This window comes from Notolepis coatsorum (assembly GCF_963971535.1).
Source record: "Notolepis coatsorum genome assembly, chromosome: 16".
Taxonomy (NCBI): Eukaryota; Metazoa; Chordata; class Actinopteri; order Aulopiformes; family Paralepididae; genus Notolepis; species Notolepis coatsorum.
The window spans coordinates 2,340,578-2,366,899 of NC_140180.1; the positions used below are offsets into that span (position 1 = coordinate 2,340,578).

The following is a 26,322-nucleotide window of genomic DNA, read 5'->3' on the forward strand; positions in this document are numbered from 1 at the left end:
ACTTTGTTTGTTTCTTGCTGAAAATAAATGTTGCTAAATAGTTCACCCGTCCGAGGTGATTTAAAGATGGCGGATTTCGGTTTTGACTTAGCAGGATGTGTAGTGAGCGCGTTCACCCTTCTGATTGGTTGAAAATGGCCTTCAAGGGGAGCTCCCGTAGCTCACCGCATATCTCGGCGCTATTTCTGCGTCGGGGAAAACCGTGCTCGTCACGGATCTGGGGGACACGAGTTCGATTCCCGGACCCGCCGTCATTTCTCAGAATGTCTTCCCCTGCTCTACATCCCATTTCAACCTGTTTCTGTCGGTCATGCTTGACCAGAAAAGCGATAAACGCTAAAAAATAAAGTTTAAAAAAAAGAAAATGGCCTTCATGTTTGAACTACATCGCCACCTATTGCTTTGGCATTGTACTACATGTATATTATCAGTTTAAACCACTGTGTGATCGTGTGCACTGAGCGGCTGGGAGCGGCGGAGAGCTCTGACCCATTTTAAAACCCACTCCACGCTCACATGCTCTGGTGCCGAGTCGGACCTCATCTTAAATAACAAACAGCATTGCTTGTTGTAGTTAACAAAGAGAGGCAGAGTTGATTTTACACACAAAAAATTGAAAAATAAAAAAATGTGTGTGTGTGTGTGTCTGACTTACTTGAGAGCGTTCTGTGTGTCCTGTTTCAACTCACTGAAGAAGGCGATCTTGAACTGGTGTCTGACAAACAGCAGCTAGAGACAGAGAGGAGGAGGAGGAGGAGGAGGAGGAGGAGGAGGAGGAGGAGGAGGAGGAGGAGGAGGAGGAGGAGGAGGAGGAGGAGGAGTTGATCGTTTGTAGCTTCACCCAGAAGAAATGTCCTCTGGTTCTGCTCCACAGACAGAACCCTCAAATGGCAGGTTCTAATGGAAGGTACCTACCTGGTGAGTGGCCTAATGGAGGGTTCTAATAGAAGGTTCTAATGGAAGGTTCTAAAAGAGGATTATAATATAAGGTTCTAATGGAAGATTCTAATAGAAGGTTCCGATATAATGTTCTAATAGAATGCTCTAATATAAGGTCCTAATTGATTGGACAATCTAAAAATCACATACAATACCGATACACAACATTGTACAGCCATCACATATAATAGACGGTTCTAAATGAAGGTTCTAAATAATAGAAGGCTCCTACCTGGTGAGTGGTCTTGTTGAGGAACTCCTTGTGAGACTTGACTCTGCGAATCTCAGTGTAGTAATAGGTCTGAGCGTGTTCGTAGAATGCATTCTCCAACCTGAGACAGACGGACAGACAGACAGACAGACAGACAGACAGACAGACAGACAGACAGACAGACAGACAGACAGACAGACAGACAGACAGACAGACAGACAGACAGACAGACAGACAGACAGACAGACAGACGGAACATGACTCAGTGAGACCTTCTGATAGCAGGTGGTCATAAGATGTTTTGAACATGTGAAAAGGCCCGTCTGAATAAAACAGTCGTTGCAGCTTTAACCCTTTCACTCTACCACACTACAGAAGGTTAACCCTTTACCATCACACTACAGCCGGTTAACCGTCTGTAGTGTGATGGTAAAGGGTTAACCTTCTGTAGTGTGATAGAGTGAAAGGGCGCTAACCCTTTGTTGCGTGGCAGTGAAAGGGTTAACCTTCCGTATTGTCGCAGTGAATAAACCGAGGTTAAACCGTTTGGTAGTGCGGCACTAGGGCTGTCCCCGACTAAGGATTTGGATGGTCGACTAGGATTGGCCAAAATTTGCCGTTAGTCGACTATTGGTCGGCTTAAAAATTAAAAAAATAAAAAAACTATACTATTTTAAAACTTTTTTTTTTATTTCATTCCATTTGGACTGTGGGGGGTGCTTAATGTCTGAAGGAGTCAACTGAAGGCTTCTTGTCCTCTGCAAAAGCATGCAATTGGTCCACTGATGGATACATCTTGATATTAGTGAGTTCATTAGATGGGTGAAATCCTCTTTCAGTGCCTCTGTGCCTGTTTTCATAGGCAGTTAGCCTCTGGTATGCGCGCCATTAGCGTTAGCCACGCTTCTAGGCCTCTTTTCTTTTGGAAAGAATGATTAAATAAAAAAAAATAAAAAAAGAATATTAATATTTTTAATTTTAATTTTTTTTATATTCAACTAAGAGGTTGGCCAGTCGACTACGGCTCCTTTCGACCGATTAGTCGACTAATCGATTAATAGGGGTCAGCCCTATGCAGCAGTGAAAGGGTTAGTACCTGATGATGTAGCCCACCAGGTGGTCCGTGTGAGGAGGGGGTTATAGTACCTGATGATGTAGCCCACCAGGTGGTCCGTGTGAGGAGGGGGTTATAGTACCTGATGATGTAGCCCACCAGGTGGTCCGTGTGAGGCAGGACGAAGAGGGACTTCCCCGACAGGTCGCAGGCGTTACACAGAGCCGCCGCCCTCTCTGAAGCCACCAGGTCCTCCCCTGAAAACACAGTTCAACAGCATTCTTTCAGTGTGGGTTCATTTATTTACATATCCAGTCATATATTCTGAGTAGTGTGGGGTAGAGGAGTTATATATTATAAAAAAGCCAATATGGAGCATCCCTAAAATATATATTAGGGATGCTCGATATTGGCTTTTTTACCGATACCGATATACCGATATTGTCCAACTCTTAATTTCCGATACCGATATCAACCGATACCGATATATGCAGGCCCCCCCCCCCCAAAAAACGGAATCATTTCAGGTCATTAACATTACATATCTCTTGTTGTGGAATTAACAACATTATGCATACTTTTGACAATAAATAAAATCAGAATCTGTTGTCTGGGTAAATAAAGGTTAAATAAATGTAAAAAAAATAATAATAATTTGAAAACAGATACCTTCCGATATCACATTTTAATGCCAATATCGGCCGAGAATATCGGTAGGCCGATAATATCGGACATCCCTAATATATATATTAGAGCTGGGCCGTTAACGTGCTGCGTTAACGCGATACTAGTATCGCGCGATAATATAATTGACAGTTCATCTAAAAAAATTAAAATTATTTACCCAGGGTAGGTTCGCTGAGCACAGATGCTCTTTTTCAGGAACGCCCTGCTTCACATTCACACAGTTCCATTCACACCTGGGAGCTGCCCAGTACAACCACAGTTGACACCATTGGCCACTGAGCAACTCCACTGGAGCAGTTGATTTGCATTGGCAGGGTTTGGCCCTGTCTGGCACCCAACGGGAAAAATATTATAGGCACTATAAGTAGACACCGCTACATAAAACAAGCTGGTCTGCCTGAGTGAGGTGGAAGAAGGAGAAATAGAGATTGGACTGATTGAGTCAAGCCATGTCACATGTTCAAGTTTGAAATGCTTCTTTCTGTTTTGCTCCTGAGAGTGTGCTAGATACTGTACTGTACTGGTAATATTATTTATTTGTGTTAACTTCTGAATAAAACAACTTATTAAACACAAGTACATCTTATTGAACATTATTTTGATATTTCATTACCAATTATCATAGCAAAACAGCTTTTTCAAACAGTCTGTAATGCAGTAACCAACACTGGCGCCGCTCTGATGGCTGCCTTTCTGATCGCTCCGACGAGACTGTGCTTTATTTTGTTAATTTTTATAGTATTAGGAGTTTTATTTGCACCAACTGTTGGTGCATTATATGTGTATGACCGTCAGTCAATCATTGACATTGGATTAAGAAAAACTTACCGTTTGGATTGCTCTCTGGATCGGATCGCTGAACAGCAGAAATGGCCCGCCGAGATCCTTTGTTATGCCGGCCATGGCCAAGACGCCAAGAAGCCGCCGCGAAGACGAGGAAAGAGAGCCGGGGTCCGGAACAGACTGAGGTCCAAACGACACAGAACCACATTGCCCAGCATATTGTTGGCCAATGTGCAATCGATAGGAAACAAATTGGACGACATCAGAGCAAGGATCCAATTCCAGAGGGACATTCGGGATTGTAACGTCCTCTGTTTCACAGAAACTTGGCTGAGTCCAGATGTCCCGAACCACGCAATAGAACCGGCAGACCATTTCTTCGTTCTCCGCAAAGACCGGACGGCAGAAGAGTCATTAAAGAAGAAAGGAGGCGGCATTGCCTTCATGATAAACAAGGAGTGGTGCGATGTAGGCAACACAAAGGAAATGTCTAACCACTGCTCCCCAGACCTGGAGTTTATCACGATAAAATGTCGACCCTTCTTCCTCCCAAGAGAGTTAACGTCCATCATCCTCATCGGAGTGTACATTCCACCACACGCGAACACTGGGGTCGCACTTTCAAAACTTCACGACGAGGTAAACAAACTCCAAGCAGCTAATGTTGACGCTGCCATTTTGGTCTTGGGGGATTTCAACAGCGCGCGTCTTAAAACGGTGCTGCCGAATTTCTATCAGCATGTGACCTGTCCCACCAGAGGCGAGAACATATTAGACCATGTATACTCGCAATTTAAGAATGGGTACAAGTCACAGGCTCTTAGTCCATTCGGTAAAAGCGATCACGCCGCCATCTTTCTTTTGCCGAAGTACAGACAGAGTCTCAAGCGAACGCCGGTGGTCTCGCGAGAGGTTAAGCGTTGGGCCGTGACGTCAGTGGAGTCACTCCAAGCAGTGCTGGGAAGCACAGAATGGAGTGTATTCCGTGATAACACAGCCAATATTAACGAATACACCGAAACGGTGATTGACTATGTCTGTACTCAGGTAGAAGTAATAATCCCCTCCACCAAAATTAATATCTACCCAAATCAAAAGCCCTGGGTAGACAAATCCGTCCGTGAGGCTCTGAAAGTGCGCACATCAGCATACAACACCGGGCTGGTGACAGGCAACATGGAAGAACACAAGATGGCAAGATACAACGTCAGGAGAGCAGTAATAGAGGCAAAACGGCGTTACAGGGATAAAGTTGAACTTCAGTTTGAACAGGCTGACTCTAGAGGCATGTGGCAGGGCCTCAGAACAATGACAGACTACAAAGGAACCCCCCTCAAACTGAACAGTGACATCTCCTTAGCAAATGATCTCAACTCCTTCTATGCGAGGTTTGAGGCTGTGAATAACAACACCAGCCTACAAACCACGGCAATGGGGGGGGGGGGGTCTGCTGATGGAGACTCAGTGTTCAGGGTAACAGAGCATGAGGTGAGACGGATCTTTAAAAAAGTGGATATCAGGAAGGCAGCAGGACCGGACGGCATCCCCGGCCGCGTCCTAAAAGTCTGTGCCGACCAACTGGCCCCGGTATTCACTGACATCTTCAACCTGTCCTTGGAACAGGCCGTCATCCCCACCAGTCTGAAGAAGTCCACCATCATCCCTGTACCCAAAAAATCTACGCCCGCTTGCCTCAACGACTACCGCCCTGTAGCCCTCACCTCCATAGCCATGAAGTGCTTTGAGAAGCTAGTGAAGGGCTACATCTGTTCCTCCCTCCCCATCAACCTGGACCCTCTGCAATTTGCATATCGCCCCAACAGGTCCACGGAGGACGCCATAGCCCATGTGCTGCACACAGCAGCATCACATCTGGACAAGAGGCAGGGGAACTATGTGAGAATGCTGTTCATCGACTACAGCTCAGCATTCAATACCATAGTCCCCTCCAAACTCATAGCCAAGCTCAGGGACCTGGGCTTGAACTATGACCTGTGCCAGTGGGTCCTGGACTTCCTGACGGGCAGACCCCAGGTGGTAAGAGCCGGCAACTGCACCTCCTCATCCATCACGCTCAACATAGGGGCCCCCCAGGGCTGTGTTCTGAGCCCCCTCCTCTACTCCCTGTACACACATGACTGCGTAGCACAGCGGAACAACAACACCATCATCAAATTTGCTGATGACACAGTAGTGGTGGGCCTGATCTCTGCCAACGACGAAAGGGCCTACCTGGAAGAGGTAGAGAACCTGTCACAGTGGTGTCAGGAGAACTGCCTCTCCCTGAACGTCAGCAAAACAAAAGAGATGATTGTGGACTTCAGGAGGTCGGGGGTCAAGGACTACAGCCCCCTCAGCATCGACGGGGCACCAGTTGAGAGAGTGAACAGTTTCAAGTACCTCGGAGCCCACATATCCGAGGACTTGACATGGACCACACACATTGACAGTGTTGTGAAGAAGGCACGACAACGCCTCTACTTCCTCAGGCGCCTAAGGAAGTTCCAAGTCAGTCAGAAGATCCTTAGGAACTTCTACTCATGTACAATAGAGAGCATCCTGACCGGCAACATCACCTCCTGGTTTGGGAATAGCACTGCACAAGACCGTAGCAGACTACAAAGAGTGACACGCTCAGCCGAACGCACAATTAGAGGGGGGCTTCCCACCCTCCAGAACATTTACAACAAGCGGTGCAAGGGGAAGGCTAAGAGAATTATTAAGGACTCGAGCCACCCGAACAACTGCCTCTTTGAACTGCTGCCATCAGGCAGGCGATACCGGAGTCTTATGGCGAGCACAGAAAGACTCAGAAGGAGCTTCTATCCCCAGGCCATCAGGCTGCTAAACGAACAATAATCGCTAAACGAACAATAATCACTATGCAACAACCATCAAATGCACACAGCACACACACCCACACGCACACACTCACTCAAACAACAACACACTGCAGCACCCACTCTCCACACTTTAGATCACACAAACACACTTACACTTTATATTTATTGATAAAGGATTTGCACTACAACTCGTACACCTACTGTGAATTGTACCTAAACTGCACCTCGTCCATTTATGCCTTGCACTATATAGTATTGTATATTAGTACACTGCACAGTATTGTATATTGTATGGTAACTACGTCTACGAACATTGTACATATGTCTAAACTGAACACTGTGACCTCTTTTTTTACTTCTAATTTTTACTATGTTTTTATTTCATACTTACCTTGTCATGCACAGTCTCTGGAGCGCAACAGTAAGAAGCATTTTGTACAAAAGTATTCTGTACTTCTGTATGACAACTATTAAAGAAACTTGAAAACTTTAAACTTGAATTTTGGAAACAGGAGATGGGCTCATGGTGTAATGGGCCAACTGGCCTGAGAAACATAAGGAGGAAAGAAAAAGTAAGGACTTACTTCTGGTCATTATTTGGGTAGAACACACATATTTTGAATGCCTTCGGCAGATTTATTTATATTTTTTTTGAGCCATTTTAATTTATGCCCACCTCTAATATATATATAGTATATTCTGAGTAGTCTGGTATTGTTACCTGGAGAAAGAGTTATTGTATATTCTGAGTAGTCTGGTATTGTTACCTGGAGAAAGAGTTATATTCTGAGTAGTATAGTATTGTTACCTGGAGGAAGAGGGGTTTTCTTCTGGATAAGGACCACCGCCACCTTGGTGTTCCTCCCCTGAAGACTGGTCCTAAATACAATACACAATATTACAAATATATTGTAAATACCACACACAATATTATCTATATATATATATTCATGATAACAAAGCTAGGAAGACTTTTAACTACACACTACTTCATGGTAACAAAGCTATGGAAGACTGTTAACTACACACTACTTCATGGTAACAAAGCTATGGAAGACTGTTAACTACACACTACTTCATGGTAACAAAGCTATGGAAGACTGTTAACTACACACTACTTCATGGTAACAAAGCAGGAAGACTGTTAACTACACACTACTTCATGGTAACAAAGCTAGGAAGACTGGTAACTACACACTACTTCATGGTAACAAGTTCCTACCTGACTATCTCTACTTTAGAAATAGTCAGGTAGGAACTGAGTGTGCTACTAAAGTAGAGATAGTCAGGTAGGAAGTATGTGTGTTACTAAAGTAGAGATAGTCAGGTAGGAAGGGTGTGTGTTACTAAAGTAGAGATAGTCAGGTAGGAACTGTTTGTGTTAGTACTTTAGTAATAATGTATTTGATCATTTAATAACACTTTTCAAATGAAATTATGAATTAGCAGCAAACATCAGCTGCATGAAATATAGGCTAGGCAGAAAATAAAATAACAAACATAAAAGAAATATAATGACCAGAAACAACTAGGCCATGAAATACTTATAAACACAATAACAATAAATAAATAAAAAGTGAATAAAAAAAATAAACAGTCTTGTTTGCATAAACGAAAATACAATGACCAGACAACTGGCCATAAAAGACTATAAAACAATAAAAAATAATATAACACATTATAATCCATAACAATAACTATTTACAGAGACGTGAAACTAGGCAACTAGGACAGTTCTAACTTACAACAACAAGTTCAACATTGTCCAGATCTCTCTTCACCTCATCGTTAGCCCAGAGTGCAAACACGTTTGTTACCATTTTTATTTTATTTTTTAAATCTTTATTTCTAACATAAACGTAAATAAATACAAACTAAATAAATAAATAAACAAAAGCAAAACATAACTCAATTTACATGTTCGAAAAGGAGTAGGAAGAAGTATACACTTATTTAATCCTACCCCTGTTCCGCTACTCAAATGAGTGTACTAATTTAAAACCTTACAAAACATATATATATATATATATATGCAAAACAAAAAAACAAAAACGATATATGTAAAACATGAAAGAAATCAAATGAAAGCTTAACACCCGTGCATGTCAAGTCCCTTCCTCATCCCTGTACCTCGTGAACGTCATTTCCTTATAATTCAGTTTGAATCGTCTCATATTCGGACCTTGCTTTGAACAATGGCATCGCATTTTGTTTCGTGCGTTGAATGTACCTCTTCTTTGAAAACATAACGTCACTGAATTGAGTATTGTTGAGAATTGTGTATTGTATATTATATGGTAACTCAGAACATTGTACATATGTCTATACCGAACACTGTGACCTCATTTTCTTCTTCTAAATTCATGCTATATTATGTTATTATGTTATTTGATACTATCTTGTCTAGCACAGTCTCTGGAGCGTAACAGTAAGAAGCATTTTGTATGAAAGTATTCTGTACTTCTGTATGACAACTATTAAAGAACTTGAAAGAACTTGAACTTGAATAAGGAATGCAAATATGTTCGCAAGCTTAGCAACTTTACCGGCGTATTTTCATTCATAGCCGAGTACTGTACGTACAGTACGTGACCGAAAGTGAGGCACAGGGGCGGATGTGGACATTTTAAGTAAAGTAAAAAATAAATAAAAACAGCTTTTGCGCGACGGAGAAATGCAATTTCAATTGTGACGGAGAGAATAGGTCTGGTGGCCATATTATATACTGTATAGTGGGGATGTTCGATATTGGCTTTTTTACCGATACCGATATACCGATATTGTCCAACTCTTAATTTCCGATACCGATATCAACCGATACCGATATATGCAGGGTCCCCCCCCCCCCCCCCCCCCAAAAAAAACGGAATAATTTCAGGTAATTAACATTACATATCTCTTGTTGTGGAATTATGCATACTTTTGACAATAAATAAAATCAGAATTTGTTCTTACTTGCTTACCTGGGTAAATAAAGGTTATAGAAATGTAAAAGAAAATACAAAAATTTAAATAAATTTTATTTATTTTTGAAAACCGATACAGATATTTTCCGATACCACATTTTAATGTCGATATCGGCTGATAATATCGGACATCCCTACTGTATAGCTAACTTGAATAAACAAGACTCTCTCACACGTACAGTTCCTACCTGACGATCTCTACTTTCGTGGCTCACTCAGACTGTCGTCGTTGTTACACACAGTTCCTACCTGACGACCTCTACTTTAGTAACACAAACCGTTCCTACCTGACGATCTCTACTTTCGTGGCGCACTCCGACTGCTTCTCTTTCCACTGAGGGTCGTCCCAGTCCAGCTCGTAGAACAGGACCACCAGGGCCGGGACCAGGTTCAGGTGTTTGTGCATCCAGCCCGTCTTCAGGATGCCCTTGGGGATGTACCACTCGTAGGAGGTGCGCTGGAGAGACGCAACGCAACAACCATTACCATCCGTCTGAATACAAGCTGCGCATAGTCCTTCTATATACCTACTTATACAACGGCATGCACATTTCTCGATTCTGATTGGCTGAAACAGTCATTTTACACGTCTTTATTGGCAACAATTCCACGCTGCTGGCCCAGGACCCGCCCACAACCGAACCACATCACATCACTCCGCCGGATCACAAGAAGGTGGACAATAATCTTTACAAATGGATATGTTGATAGCGACTAAACGACTAAATATCAAGCGATTCTGTCACAGCGAATGTCTTAGTCGTTTAAACAATGTTGGATGATGTAATTGATGGGTCTTGAATCATTCTGTAACAAAAGAAAAATCGCAGATTGATTGATTGATTCATTTTCAATTTTTTTTTCAATTTCTTTTTCCCTTCGACTGTCAGCGCTCGCTCTAGTCTCCACCCACCGCCACACCCCCCCCCCCCCCCCACACACACACACACACACACACACACACACACACACACACACACGCACACACACACTCTGCCTGCAACGCGGGGGATAGTCAGAGAGCTGGGTGCTGCGCTGTTCTAAGTGAGCATGGCCTATTGAGTTGATTGATTGATTGATTGCTAATTTTATTACTGTACGCTTGGTTTCCAACTGGTTAAGTTTAGGCCCTCTACAGTAGGTTTAAAAAAATAAATAAAAGAATAGGGCGAAGAAAACGTTTTTTTCCTATAGGGCAAAGAAAACTTTTTAATTTGTTTTACCTACTTTATATAGAAGCATCTAAGAATGAAGTTCTATGGAAAGTAGGTCTGCATTCCCTTAACAATTATGTGTATTGAGCCGTACTGTATTGTACCCATTCTGCATCTGGTAATAAAATTTTCAATCAATCATTCCAATAATACACAGTTGGATGTGTTAGTTGGTTGGATGCACTTCAAGCTGCTTCCACATGAGGCAACTTCTCTCAATCATTCCAATAATACACAGTTGGATGTGTTAGTTTGGTTGGATGCACTTCAAGCTGCTTCCACATGGAGGCAACTTGTCTTTTTTGTAGTTGTGGGAACTACTTTTTCTGGCGGATGGTTTTTTCAATAAATCTTCGATTAATGTGTGTTTATTGTATAGAAATAAGGTTGGATGAATCTGGCAGTTGTATAAAAGCTTTACACCACTTGCAGTCGTGATTTGTGAACAATAAACCATGCCTAGGGGGGTCTAACGACCACCCCTAGGCATGGTTTATTGTTCACAAACCACTCCTGCGCGTGATGTAATGCTTAATTACACACCTGCGTATAACCCATAACACTCTGTATGACAGCATGTACAATATATATATATCCACATCCGTCTGTACATATACCTGTATATAATCCCTTTTACATATCTGTAGATACTATAGTGTTTATTAGGGGGGTGTGACGATGCGACCTCACAGCGATTAATTTCGATTGCGATTATTCAGGCGACGATTCAATGCGTCGTGAAATCTCTTCATTTGACCACGATTCGATTCATTTTCTATCAGTTAATTCCCCAAAAAAATTTGAATACACAAATGTGGCTGGGGGAACTGATTCACTCAGCATGAATGGACTATAGGTCAATAAAAACAATACACATTAAAAATAAATAAATAAATGTATTTAGATTATAATCGATTCTAACATTTTCAAATCGATGCAGTTGAATGGTCACATTAGAATCGATGCTTTTCGATTAATCGATGCAACGTTACACCCCTAGTATTTATATATATCTGTACATATCCCTTACCTACGCTGTTGGCCAGTATGACTTACTACCACAGTGTTTTTATACCGATCACTGTACATATTAATACTACGACTCTGTACATACATCAGTTACTCATTAGTAGTAGTACTCGTTTATATATTTTATACCCAGTTTAATCACCTGTACAGTGTATATTACTATTGCACTTTACTGTCACATTTGCACCCTGGTTGGATGCCAACCTTATTTTTGTTGTACACAGTACTTGTGCTGCATGACGACAATACATTTTAATCTAATCTAATCTAATGAACGGTATTGTTAATGTGAATATAATGTTGATAAACTCTTGTTAATTTGTCTGCAGTTAGCAAGCCCACGTACATCTTTACACAGCTGTTAATAGCAGTGTTACTACAATACATTTATGAGAAATAGGGACAAACGTTGTAATCACATTGAGAGTGGGGAACAACGACCTATTTGCCGGTGCTAAGGATATAATAACAGGATAGTATAATACCCTCTGTGTCACTTCTTTTAATTGGAAATTTATTTAAATAAACTCTCTGTCCGTCCGTCTGTCTGTCTGTCTCCTCCCTGCTGTCTGTCTGTCACTTTATCTGTCTGTCTGTCTCTTTATCTGTCTGTCTGTCTCTTTATCTGTCTGTCTGTCACTTTATCTGTCTGTCTGTCTCTTTATCTGTCTGTCTGTCACTTTATCTGTCTGTCTGTCTCTTTATCTGTCTGTCTGTCTGTCTGTCACTTTATCTGTCTGTCTGTCACTTTATCTGTCTGTCTGTCTCTTTATCTGTCTGTCAGTCTGTCTGTCTGTCTGTCTGTCTGTCACTTTATCCGTCTGTCTGTCACTTTATCTGTCCATGTGTCTGTCTGTCTGTCTGTCTGTCTGTCTGTCTCTTTATCTGTCTGTCTGTCACTTTATCTGTCCATGTGTCTGTCTGTCTGTCTGTCTGTCTGTCTGTCACTTTATCTGTCTGTCACTTTATCTGTCTGTCTGTCTGTCTCTTTATAATAATAATAATAAATCAAATGTATATAGCGCCTTTCATAGAACCCAAGGTCGCTTTACAATCAGGACAAAAATAGGGCAAGGAAAGTATCTATCTGTCTGTCAGTCTGCTTACTCATCTGTCTGTCTGTCACTTTATCTGTCTGTCTGTCTCTTTATCTGTCATTTTGTGTACATTATACCCGTTATGTCTTATTACTTATTACTTGTATTATTGCACAATCGCTGCGGGCATGACCACCCGCATTTCACTGTGTACCCTGTATGCCGTGACAAATACAACTCTTGACTTGACTTGACATCCTTCTTTCTGTCTGTCTCTTTATCCGTCTGTCTCTTTACCCGTCTGTCTGTCACGGTATCCGTGCATCTCTCACCTTGGTGCGACACTTGGGGTACTCGTGGTCTCCAGCGAGGACTTTGAATGAGATGGGGACTCGGTCGGCGCGGCGGTTGGCACAGAAGGCGTCCCAGATGGCTCTGTGGACGGCGTTATAGACCACGTCCAGACCGGTCAGAGCCACGAAGGCCATGGGCCGACAGCACAGCTCCGGGGGAAGCTCCCACTGAGAGCCAGCCATGTTGAGCCCTGGAGGACCAAGATATCACATACATTACACTGAGAGGCAGCCATGTTGAGCCCTGGAGGACCAATATATCACATACATTACACTGAGAGGCAGCCATGTTGAGCCCTGGAGGACCAAGACATCACACACATTACACTGAGAGGCAGCCATGTTGAGCCCTGGAGGACCAAGACACACATCACATTACACTGAGAGGCAGCCATGTTGAGCCCTGGAGGACCAAGACACGCATCACATTACACTGAGAGGCAGCCATGTTGAGCCCTGGAGGACCAAGACATCACACACATTACACTGAGAGGCAGCCATGTTGACACCTGGAGGACCAAGACATCACATACATTACACTTTTACACTGAGAGGCAGCCATGTTGACACCTGGAGGACCAAGACATCACATACATTACACTTTTACACTGAGAGGCAGCCATGTTGACACCGGGAGGACCAAGACATCACATACATTACACTTTTACACTGAGAGGCAGCCATGTTGACACCTGGAGGACCAAGACATCACATACATTACACTTTTACATTTCACTTTTACATTTATATAGGTCATATTTTCCTACTGGAGCTCCTGAAAAACCTAAACATACCCATTAGAGAGATAGCAAAAGCATTAGGTGAAATCAACTGTTAAAAAAAGAAAGAATGCACAGGTGAGCTCAGCAACACCAAAATACCTGGAAGACCACGGAAGAAAACTGTGGTGGATGACAGAAGAATTATTTCCCTGGTGAATAAAAATACCTTCACAACAGTTGGCCAGTTCAAGAACACAGTGATTCTTAATTCAGTAGCTCCTGAATAACATTTATATTTGTCATGTTTTTCTACAGTAGCTCCTGAATAACATTCATATTTGTCATGTTTTCCTACAGTAGGGCTCCGCTCTTTTCTACACAAATCTGAACCTAAAATATTATTTCTGACATTTTAGTGGTAAGTTTGGATATGATATGGTTCTCGAGTCATATTTAAGAAGTGGAAATAATTTTTTTTAACTTCTGTAAACGATTTATACATGTTGACAGAAATAGCACCATGACAATTGTATTACAAGATAAAAACAATACAACAACAAACAAACAAAAAAACTCATCACATTGTAATTGGTACCGGAAACGAAATAGCCTCAATTTAAATGCCATTAATACCGTCACGGATAAGAACATTATTGTGATATGATATTGTGGTCATATAAAACGGTTAACCCTTTCACTGCGACAATACACAGAAGGTTAACCCTTTCACTGCCACACTACCAAACGGTTAACCCTTTCACTGCGACAATACACAGAAGGAAACCCCTTTCACTGCCACACGACAGCCGGTTAACCCTTTCACTGCTGCACTACCAAAACGGTTTTACCCTTTCACTGCGACAATACACACAACACAAGGTTAACCCTTTCACTGCCACACGACAGCCGGTTAACCCTTTCACTTCCACACTACAGCCGGTTAACCCTTTCACTGTGACACGACATAAGGTTAACCCTTTCACTGCCACACTACCTAAAGGTTAAAGCCCAACCTCCAGGTTAAACCCTACTGATCAATTATGGGTAGTTTACATCATTGGTATATAATTTCATTATTTATTTATTTCCATTTGACACCGGAAATGCCACTCTGAAAGAGTTAAAAAGGTCCACGCACGAATAACATGCACGCGTGAATCAAAAAAGCTTATCAAACGCCGATGTCACTACAGGTGCATATTAATGAGCCTAATCTAAAAGCTAGCACGGCCGTGACGTCACTTCAGGAAATGCCTTGCCCGTCCGGGTCATAGTACTAGTTCAATGGTGGCCCACTCGGTGCATCACAGTTAGCCTATATAGTCAATATCCCAATGTACCCAACCCCCCCCACCCAACCTCCTCCAATGTACAGTTTTCTACGTCAAATGTATATACTCCCTTTTCTTGACTCCTTCTGTATCACAAACAGTACTGTATTTGCAAATCTGGTATGTCATAAATGTATAGATGTAGCAGTACTGACTATCTGTATGTCATGTATGTCATATATGTCTATATGAATTGAAAATGGGGGACCCTGATGGAAACAAGACAAACGTCTTTCTCAGGTCTGCATCCCCTTAACAATTGTATGTATTGAGCCGTACTGTATTGTACCCATTCTGCAATCTGTTAAATAAAGTTTTCATTCATTCATTCATTCATTCATTCATTCATTCAGCTCCGCCGTCCCTGCTGCCTACAGTCGGGACCACTACACTGACGTTAGCCTATGGTTCTCTCCTCTTTGTGTGCCCCCGTCCTCGCGGGTGTCCTGCGGAGGAGCTTGTGGACGTGACAACAGCGGCGGCCGTTGTTAGCTCATAGCTATCGTGTTTGTACCACTAGCCTTTACGGGCTCGAGCACCCTACAGGCTGCCACCATTGTCGCCGTTGTCGCGTCCATGGGCCCCCCGGCAGGGTACCCGTGGGGACGGGGTGTACAGAGAGGAGAGAACCATTTTGGGTCGGCCGTTCATGCCGGCCAGCGAGCCGGATGTCGGGATATTTTGTTAGCACAATAGCTACCAAGCTAAGCTATGTTAGCTACTAACGTTATAAACACAATATGTGTACAACGACACAATGATTTACATTATTACAAATATGGTAACGTGGTAGTGGCTTTAGAGATGGGTGGCTATAATCACGGAGCAATAGTGTTAGGTGAAACAGATACATTTTCATTCGGCTAGTAGTAGCAAGCATATATCTATGGTAGCAAGGCTCTCTGCCTGCCACTAGCTGTGTGACTCAGCGCCCCCTGGTGAGCCCCCTGTTGTCCTGCACCTGTTGTGACGATCATTTCGATTACACACGCACGTTATGAACCATTGATTAAAATATCCACGTGCGTGGTGATTGTGTTGGGCAGACAAAATGTTTGATAAAAACGCTAAAACTGGGTCAATTTCAATACTTTTTTTCCATTCTTCATGAAAGTCACTGTTGGCCTAGTCCACATTGTTTATTGAACAAAAATACAACGTGAAGGTTGACCTTTAACCCTTTCACTGCGACAATACACAGAAGGAAAACCCTTTCACTGCCACACGACAGCCAGCCGGTTAACCCTTTCACTGCCACACGACAGTGGTTAACCCTTTCACTGCCACATGACAGCAGGTTAACCCTTTCACTGCCACACGACAGCAGGTTAACCCTTTCACTGCCACACGACAGCAGCTCAACCCTTTCACTGCCACACGGCAGCAGGTTAACCTAGTAAAAGGGTGGCAGTGAAAGGGCTAAAGGAGGATCTGACACGGAAGCTGTCAAAGTCCAGGTCACAAGACCAGCCGGCTGAAGACCAGTGACAGCCAGCTGGCTACGTTAGTTAGCTCACTTAACAACAACAACGATCCGGGTGTGAATGGATCAAACGTTTTACAACAAAGTAAAGTCACAAAACGATCAGCTTAATGAACCCAAATACTAACTCTCTGTTTTCTCTTGTCTTTGTTTAACGTCGTGGCCACAGGAGGACTGGACGTTAGCGAACATCATCAACAAGATGACAACAACTAGCTGGATGTAGAGCAGCTAACGTTAGCTCGACTTAGCTTAGCAGTTAGCTGCTTACTTACCAACACAGTCAGCTGGCCGGTGGGTTTAAACCTCTACCTCAGTGGTTTAGACAAGGACACGATAATAATAATATCGTTTATAGCTTTATAGTCTCTATAGTCTCGTGTAGATGTTACAACGCCAACAGAGCCTCCTGGAGAAATGGAACCTGGGACCTGTAATCAAGTACAACAACAGTGTTGTCAAGTCAGCTTTAATGAGGAAGTCTCTACTTCCGGGCGAGACAGTGGGTTTATCAAAATAAAGGTTGTTCCCAGCGTTTCCATGTTAAAAAGTTGTCTGCATGAATGAACGAATGAATGACTGAATGAATGAGTGTATGAATGAATGAACGAGTGAGTGAGTGAATGAATGAATGAATGAATGAATGAATGAATGAATGAATGAATGAATGAATGAATGAATGAATGAATGAATGAAAACTTTATTTAACAGATTGCAGCAGAATGGGTACAATACAGTATGGCTCAATACACACAATTTTTTTTTTATCCACTTTTTCTCCCATTTTCTATATTTTCTCCCATCCCAATTTCGTATCATCCAATTCAACCCTCCCCTGTCACGGACGCTGTTTCTTGCCTCCCACAAGCCGGCTGCAATGTGGACTAAGTCGTACATAGCACAAGTCCCCTCCGGTACTTGAGGTAACAGCAGTCGCATCTTTTCACCTGCGCAGCTCGATCTCTCAGTGGCGAGGAGTAACGCGTGGGAGGCTCACGCTGCCCCCGACACTTCCTGATTCTACTGCGCAGGCGCACCAACCGACCTGTAGGAGTCGCTGTCCACAACGCCCGATCCCCACCCATCAGTTTCCCACCCCCTAATACGGCCAATGTGTATTAGTACGGACGACCAGCTAAACTGAAAGCAAATGTGGAGCGCTGGGCTCGAACCGACGAGCCCAGTGTCTCCAGCATTTCGTGGCAAGCGCCTTGCCCACTACGCCACGTAGCCGCCCTAATACACACAATTGTTAAGGGGATGCAGACCAGAGAAAGACTTTCGTCTTGTTTACATCAGGGTCCCCCAATTTTCAATTCATACTAGTGACATTTATGACATACACAACATACATGACATCATGACATTTATGACATAGGGACATACATGACATACAGGTATATAGTACTGTTACATTTGTGACATATATACGATATGCAAACATATAGTACTGTTACCCAGAGATCCTAACAGAAAATATATACATATGATGCATAACATGTTGTTGAAAAGTTTAAAAAAAACATAACATATGAATGGTGACACTTTGATATTTAACTCGATTAATCACATGATTGTCCATAGTTAACTCGTGATTAATCGCAATTTAATCGCATTTTCTTTATTTTTACCATAAACTGATATTTTTCAAGTTTTAATTAACGTACTCTTATCAACATGAGAGTCAACAAATGCTTGCTTTATGCAGCCATTTAACACAAAAGGATGACCCTCATGCATTGCAAATTTGCATCAATGCACTTGTCCTAATAAACTAACCTACACTGTAGCACTCAACACTTTGATGAACATTGTTACTCAGCTGATAGAGTTGTGCTCTTCCTGATGGCTTGTCGTACAGAACTTGTAAGTCGCTTTGGATAAAAGCGTCAGCTAAATGACTAAATGTAAATGTAAATGTAAAACAGAGTGATGCACAAAATAACTTAAAAGAAAATAATAATTTAAAACAATGAATAAAGTGCATGAAATAATAGGGGAAAGAAAACGTTAGGAACGTGTTACATTAACCCACACAAGAGCTGAGAACACCCCCCCCCTCTCTCTCTCTCTCACACACACTCTCCCAGCTCTCTTTCTCTCTTGCCCCTCCCTCATCTCTCTCACCCCCCTCTCTCTCTATCTCTCACACACACACACACACACACACACACACACACACACACACACACACACACACACACACACACACACACACACACACACACACACACACACACACACACACACACTTCCTTCTTTTATAGTTTCCTTGGTATTCTGGTATTCTGGTATAAACGCTGGTATTCTGACGTGACGACCCTTCCTTCTTTTTTTTATTTTTTATCCACTTTTTCTCCCATTTTCTATATTTTCTCCCATCCCAATTTCGTATCATCCAATTCAACCCCCCCCCTGTCACGAACGCTGTTTCTTGCCTCCCACAAGCCGGCTGCAATGTGGACTAAGTCATACATAGCACAAGTCCCCTCCGGTACTTGAGGTAACAGCAGTCGCATCTTTTCACCTGCGCAGCTCGATCTCTCAGTGTCGAGGAGTAACGCGTGGGAGGCTCACGCTGCCCCCGACACTTCCTGATTCTACTGCGCAGGCGCACCAACCGACCTGTAGGAGTCGCTTGTCCACAACGCCCGATCCCCACCCATCAGTTTCCCACCCCCTAATACGGCCAATGTGTATTAGTATGAACGACCAGCTAAACTGAAAGCAATGTGGAGCGCTGGGCTCGAACAGGCGAGCCCAGCGTCTCCAGATTTTGTGGCGAGTGCCTTGCCCACTACGCCACGTAGCCGCCAACCCTTCCTTCTTTTATCGTTTCCTTGGTCCATTATAGGCAATAACAGTAACAATAACCTTCAGTATATATTCAGATTCAAATATTTTATTGCCTATAATGTATTTATTGTAACGTATAATATAACCAATAGGGCATACAGTCCCTCATCTGCACCTTTTATCTTTCTTATATTTTTATATTCAGAGTTAGTTATATTTAAATTGTTTACACTGTTTATCTTTCTCACATTTCTATATTCAGAGTTAGTCATATTGTTTACACTGTTTATCTTTCTCACATTTCTATATTCAGAGTTAGTCATATTGTTTACACTGTTTATCTTTCTCACATTTCTATATTCAGAGTTAGTCATATTGTTTACACTGTTTATCTTTCTCACATTTCTATATTCAAAGTTAGTCATATTGTTTACACTGTTTATCTTTCTCACATTTCTATATTCAGAGTTAGTCATTATTGTTTACACTGTTTATCTTTCTCACATTTCTATATTCAGAGTTAGTCATATTGTTTACACTGTTTATCTTTCTCACATTTCTATATTCAGAGTTAGTCATATTGTTTACACTGTTTATCTTTCTCACATTTCTATATTCAGAGTTAGTCATATTGTTTACACTGTTTATCTTTCTCACATTTCTATATTCAGAGTTAGTCATATTGTTTACACTGTTTATCTTTCTCACATTTCTATATTCAGAGTTAGTCATATTGTTTACACTGTTTATCTTTCTCACATTTCTATATTCAGAGTTAGTCATTATTGTTTACACTGTTTATCTTTCTCACATTTCTATATTCAGAGTTAGTCATATTGTTTACACTTTTTATCTTTCTCACATTTCTATATTCAGAGTTAGTCATATTGTTTACACTGTTTATCTTTCTCACATTTCTATATTCAGAGTTAGTCATATTGTTTACACTGTTTATCTTTCTCACATTTCTATATTCAGAGTTAGTCATTATTGTTTACACTGTTTATCTTTCTCACATTTCTATATTCAGAGTTAGTCATATTGTTTACACTGTTTATCTTTCTCACATTTCTATATTCAGAGTTAGTCATATTGTTTACACTGTTTATCTTTCTCACATTTCTATATTCAGAGTTAGTCATATTGTTTACACTGTTTATCTTTCTCACATTTCTATATTCAGAGTTAGTCATATTGTTTACACTGTTTATCTTTCTCACATTTCTATATTCAGAGTTAGTCATATTGTTTACACTGTTTATCTTTCTCACATTTCTATATTCAGAGTTAGTCATATTGTTTACACTGTTTATCTTTCTCACATTTCTATATTCAGAGTTAGTCATATTGTTTACACTGTTTATCTTTCTCACATTTCTATATTCAGAGTTAGTCATATTGTTTACACTGTTTATCTTTCTCACATTTCTATATTCAGAGTTAGTCATATTGTTTACACTGGAGGAAGTCCAGGCTGATGGTAATGGCATTCCCACGGCTAAAAGTCGCCCTGCAATACAGATGGTTTCTTGGGCAAACTGCCAACGTGGTTGTTGAGTCGTGACGTCTCGGCCTGGTCTCTTCAACACGCCTCAGTGCAGAGAGTCCCTGGTTGTTTGAATAGATCTGAGCCACAATAAGGAACTGTCTGGGGTCATGTGCTCCCAGGATCTCCCGCTGTCCGAAGTGGAGCGTTTGGCCACAGGAGGAGGACATGAATATAAGTCACGCTTGGCATCAGACTTAACAACCCGAATTACTGTCCAATTAGTCAATCGAGTGCCCTAATCAAGGATTCCACATCGCCGGAGTTCACGTTGGCCGACATCGGTGCAGTTTAACGACTCGTCTTCATAGACCGGAGTCAGGGCTTCCCTCTGCGGACACGTTCGAGACAAAGCGTGTCCCATCATGTGTGCACAAGCAGGCCGCCAAGCGACGCGCTGTCTACTGAGGGAGTGCAAACCCCCCCCCCCCCCCAGATTAATGACTGACGTTGCATTGCTGAAGTGCAGCGAGTAGTGGACATCGTCGATGATGAGTCTAGATAGATACTTTATTAATTCCCGTCTGGGAAATTCAGGTATCCAGTAGCTCAGTCAGTTGACAGACAATGGCGACCGGGGGGGGGACAACATGTCTACTCAAACAGAGGAAGACATCGTGGATGATGAGTCAAGTCAAGTCAAGTCAAGTCAAGAGTTTTATTTGTCACGGCATACAAGTATACAATGAAATGCGGGTGGTCTTGCCCGCAACGATGTGCAATACAGTAGTAACAACATATAATAGAATCCAATAAAAAAACAACATTGTGCAATAACAGGTAACAGGTAACATGGTGTGACATCTCGGTATCTGTACATAGTTATTTGCAGAGCATATAGGACATGCTAGGTAGCTTTGGTAGTGCAATACACTGTTCCTGTTATTCTAATTTAAAGTGGCCTTTCCTTTTGGCAATAAGTGTGGGTGTGTGCGGCAAGCTGCTGTCAGGTGAGGGGCTGATTGGTGCACATGCTGCGCTACCCCGCCCACTTCGGTCAGGTGAGGGACTGATTGGTGCTCAGAGTATGACTTACTTGACTTAATCCTCTTTACCCCGTTGGGGGGCATAGAGGGCGTCCACCAGAGCTCTCCATCTCACTCTCTTCTGGGCCTTTGCTTCTTGCCAGCTCACTTCGATGTTCTTTAGGTCTTGGAGTGTGGAACGTCTCCAGGTGTTTCTCGGGCCTACCGGCTTTCCTCTTCCCCTGCGGGTTGTAGTCCAAGGCCTGTCTAGTGATGTTGTTGGAGTCCTTCCTAAGGGTATGCCCTATCCAGTTCCACTCTCTCCTTTTGATGGTGGTAGCTATGCTGTCCTGGTTGGTTATCCTCCACAGCTCTTCATGTGTTGTTTTGATGGGCCACCACAGCTTGAGGATGTAGCGCAGGCATTTGTTGACAAACAGCTGGATGTTGCTTGTGAGGCCCTCGGTAGTCTTCCACGTCTCAGAGCCGTAGAGCAGGACAGTCTTCACGTTGGTATTGAAGATCCGTAGCTTGGTGTTTGTTGTTGGAGAGTTGCTTGGACAACCAGATTGGCCGGAGTATCCTGAATGCTACCTGTGCTTTGCTGATGCGTGCCTCTATGTCCCTGTCTGCTCCTCCATCCCTGCTGATGTTACTCCCTAGGTAGGTGAAGTGCTCCACGTCCTCTATTGTCTCTCTCCTCAGTGTGATTGGATCATGTGTTTTTGGATTTAACCTCATGGTCTTGGTTTTTCCGGTGTTGATCTTGAGTCCAAGCTGGTCACTGTTAGTCTGTAACCTATCTGTCTTCTGTTGCATGTGTGTGTGGTTTTCAGAGACTAGCGCAAGGTTGTCTGCGAAATCCAGGTCCTCGAGCTGGGTAAACAAGGTCCACTGGATTCCTGTCCGTTGATTTTCAGTTGTTCTGCTCATGATCCAGTCAATGGCAATGAGGAAAATCAAAGGAGAAAAAAGGCAACCCTGCACCCCTGTTGTGATGGCAAAGGTGTCTGACAGTTTGCCCTTGCAGATCACCCGGCCATTGAAATCCTGGTACATGTTCTTTATTAGGTTGATGATCTTAGAGGGTAGGCCATAGTGACCTAGGAGTTTCCAAAGCACTTTCCTATCTAGGCTGTCAAAGGCTTTTTCAAAGTCTACAAAATTCATGCACAGGGAGTTTTGCCACTCAACACACTGCTCGATAATAATTCTTAAAGTAGCAATATGGTCTGTGCATGACTTATACTTCCTTAACCTGCTTGCTCTTTCCTCAACTGACCGTCTAAGGCTGCTTGTATCCTATCTAAGATAATCCTACAAAGAACCTTGCTAGGGACGGACAGGAGCATCATGCCTCTCCAGTTGTTGCATCACTGAGGTTTCTTCTTTTTGGAATGGTGACCATTAAGCCCGTTTTCCATTCTATTGGGATTACCTCTGTATCCCAGATCTTGTTGAGGAGGTGGTATAGAACCTCTGTGGTCGCTTTGGGATCAGCTTTCAGAATAGCAGGGGGTATGTTGTCAACTCCTGGTGCTTTCCCAGCCTTCATCTTTTTGATGGCTCTGGTTATTTCATCCTTAGATGAGTATAGGGCCTGGTAAACGCCGCGAAGCCGCCATCTGTGGAAGATCACTCCGGGTTGACTGTGTGTTGACAGGTGGATCACAGGTGTATCACAGGTGGATCTTGATTGTGTGTTGACAGGTGGATCACAGGTGGATCTTGACTGTGTGTTGACAGGTGGATCACAGGTGGATCTTGACTGTGTGTTGACAGGTGGATCACAGGTGGATCTTGACTGTGTGTTGACAGGTGGATCACAGGTGGATCTTGACTGTGTGTTGACAGGTGGATCACAGGTGGATCACAGGTGGAGCTTGACTGTGTGTTGACAGGTGGATCACAGGTGGATCTTGATTGTGTGTTGACAGGTGGATCACAGGTGGATCTTGACTGTGTGTTGACAGGTGGATCACAGGTGGATCACAGGTGGAGCTTGACTGTGTGTTGACAGGTGGATCACAGGTGGATCTTGATTGTGTGTTGACAGGTGGATCACAGGTGGATCTTGACTGTGTGTTGACAGGTGGATCACAGGTGGAGCTTGACTGTGTGTTGACAGGTGGATCACAGGTGGATCTTGATTGTGTGTTGACAGGTGGATCACAGGTGGATCTTGACTGTGTGTTGACAGGTGGATCACAGGTGGATCTTGATTGTGTGTTGACAGGTGGATCACAGGTGGAGCTTGATTGATATTAGGGATGCCCCCGATCGATCGGCCAGCGATCGGTATCGGCCAATATTCAGTATAAATATGAGATCGATGTATATTTCTGACATGAATAAGCAGGAATGGGGGATATTACATGTCTGTAAATGTATACAACAACAACAACAACAAATATTGAAGGGGGGCCTTTAACACCACTATTGGGATTAAAAGCCTCCCCACCACGGGGCACACTGCACCCCGGAGAGTAGACTGCTCCATAAGATGATACATTACTTATCCAAGTACAATCATTGTATTCATGCTGGTAGGTTTTCATCTATTTCTACAAATGTCATTTGTCTCCTTTTTACCTCATGAATATCTACAAGTTAGCTTTAGCTGGCGCGCGGTCTGGCCTATAGTGGTACAGCTAGCAGTTAACACCCGATATGCATTCGTTTTCAGTCAATTTCAGACAATACAAGCTTGTTATGTAGGTTGGAATCCCAGAGTTGACCTTTCAGACCAGCTGATCCAGTACTACTCCACACACACCGCAGAACTTCCCACCGGTACCGGACCATGTTCTTCCACTTTACGGACACCGCGAGCACCAACGCCTACATCCTCCACTGTGAAATCAGTGAGGCAAAACAGGAGGCACACACATGACTCACAAGGACTTCTTGTGCGAGATGGTGCGTGAGTTGTGTGGCGTGGACATCACACTAGCTCCTCTTGACAGGAAGTCAGAGCATATGTCCCTGTTGCCATCGCCGCACCTACAGAGGACGTCAGACAGAAAGCCACACAAGGCCGCAGCAGGATCTGCCAGCAGTGTCACAAAAGGGGGGAAAAGGACCCTGACTCCCTGGAAATGCAAGCGCTGTGATGTAGCCCTCTGTCTCGTCATTGGCAGAGACTGTTTCGAAGCGTGGCACAGTTGAGCAGGACAGCACAGTACAGCACAGTACAATGTCGCACACACACACACACATGTATAGTCTATATAGTGTATATGTATATTGAATATTCCTCTTTACTTTTACTTACTTTTTTACTTTTTTTACAAGTATTTTTATTGCACATTACTTTAGTTACATTCCATAATGATGCACTATTTTTTTTACTGACTTTCTAAAAAAGCATGATGGTGAGATTTTCCAGTTGAGAATCTAAATTTCGTCTGGGTTTATTACCTGTGTATGGAGAAAATAATTGTTTTTGAATTGAATTCTGTCCTGTTCTCTTTTGTTTATGTAAATATGCTACCTGAGGGTGCATTTCCACTGTTTTATATGCTTGATTGAATACGTTTGCATTGTCCAACTAACACCTCTCCCGAAGGCTAACCGGCCATGTCCGCCTCCACTCATTCAACTTTCTACTGAATGTACAGCGAGGAAAGAAGTATATCTTCTTGTCTCTCTCTGGAGAAGACGGTAAGCTAATATCCCAAATTGTTGGCGTGTTCCTTTAAGGCCAAAAATCTTCTATGCTAAAACCTCTCAATAAATCTGTCTCCAACATATTCTGATTAGTCATGTTGAATTAAAGGTTTATAAATGTCCCAATATAACTTAATTACACTCATAACTGTAACTTAAACAAGCAGTATAACCAATAATGTAACTATTGTCAACCCTGTTACTGAGGTTACTGATGAATGTCAAATAAATGAATTATATATGTTAAATCAAAGAGACCAGTAATCTACTAAGAACATGCTGTGAAAGTGTCAGTTGTAAATGAGTGGATTCATCCATGAAACAAATATTCTCACTTTACAAACACACTTAGTGTAACAAAAGGACATTTTTCTTTCATGGTATTTTCTTTACTTTTTAAAATATTTGTTCTAAATATTGATTTAAAACCTTCTCAAATTGTAATTTATATGTCGGTAACAGGGTTGATGAAACACACATAGTATGCATGTTGATTATATATGAAAGAAAGAAATAAGATGGTCTGAGATGGCACAGCATAGAGGTAAGGATCTACTACATCCAAACATTTGTTTTAAGAATTGTAAAACAGTACTTTGAAAATCAAACATCAAAGAATGAAAAATGGCACGTTTTCTCACAAAGTTAAACACTGAAACAGCCACTGTGAAATTAAATGAAGAAATGAGGAATT

The 26,322-nt window shown here is 42.4% G+C and overlaps 1 protein-coding gene across 1 annotated transcript in view; it reads right to left on the minus strand.

The window, feature by feature from the left end:
• trappc11 (trafficking protein particle complex subunit 11) overlaps positions 1-17,082 on the minus strand; it is a 71,329-nt gene extending 54,247 nt beyond the window's left edge. Inside the window, exons 1-7 of the mRNA XM_084331361.1 lie at positions 16,928-17,082; positions 13,096-13,307; positions 9,771-9,940; positions 7,326-7,396; positions 2,347-2,461; positions 1,172-1,271; positions 656-729 (exon numbers count right to left, since the gene is read on the minus strand). Of these exons, the coding sequence (XP_084187487.1) occupies positions 656-729; positions 1,172-1,271; positions 2,347-2,461; positions 7,326-7,396; positions 9,771-9,940; positions 13,096-13,299 (734 nt within the window). The 5' untranslated portion in view covers positions 13,300-13,307; positions 16,928-17,082. The remainder of the gene's footprint in view (positions 1-655; positions 730-1,171; positions 1,272-2,346; positions 2,462-7,325; positions 7,397-9,770; positions 9,941-13,095; positions 13,308-16,927) is intronic.
• Positions 17,083-26,322: the final 9,240 nt, after the last annotated feature.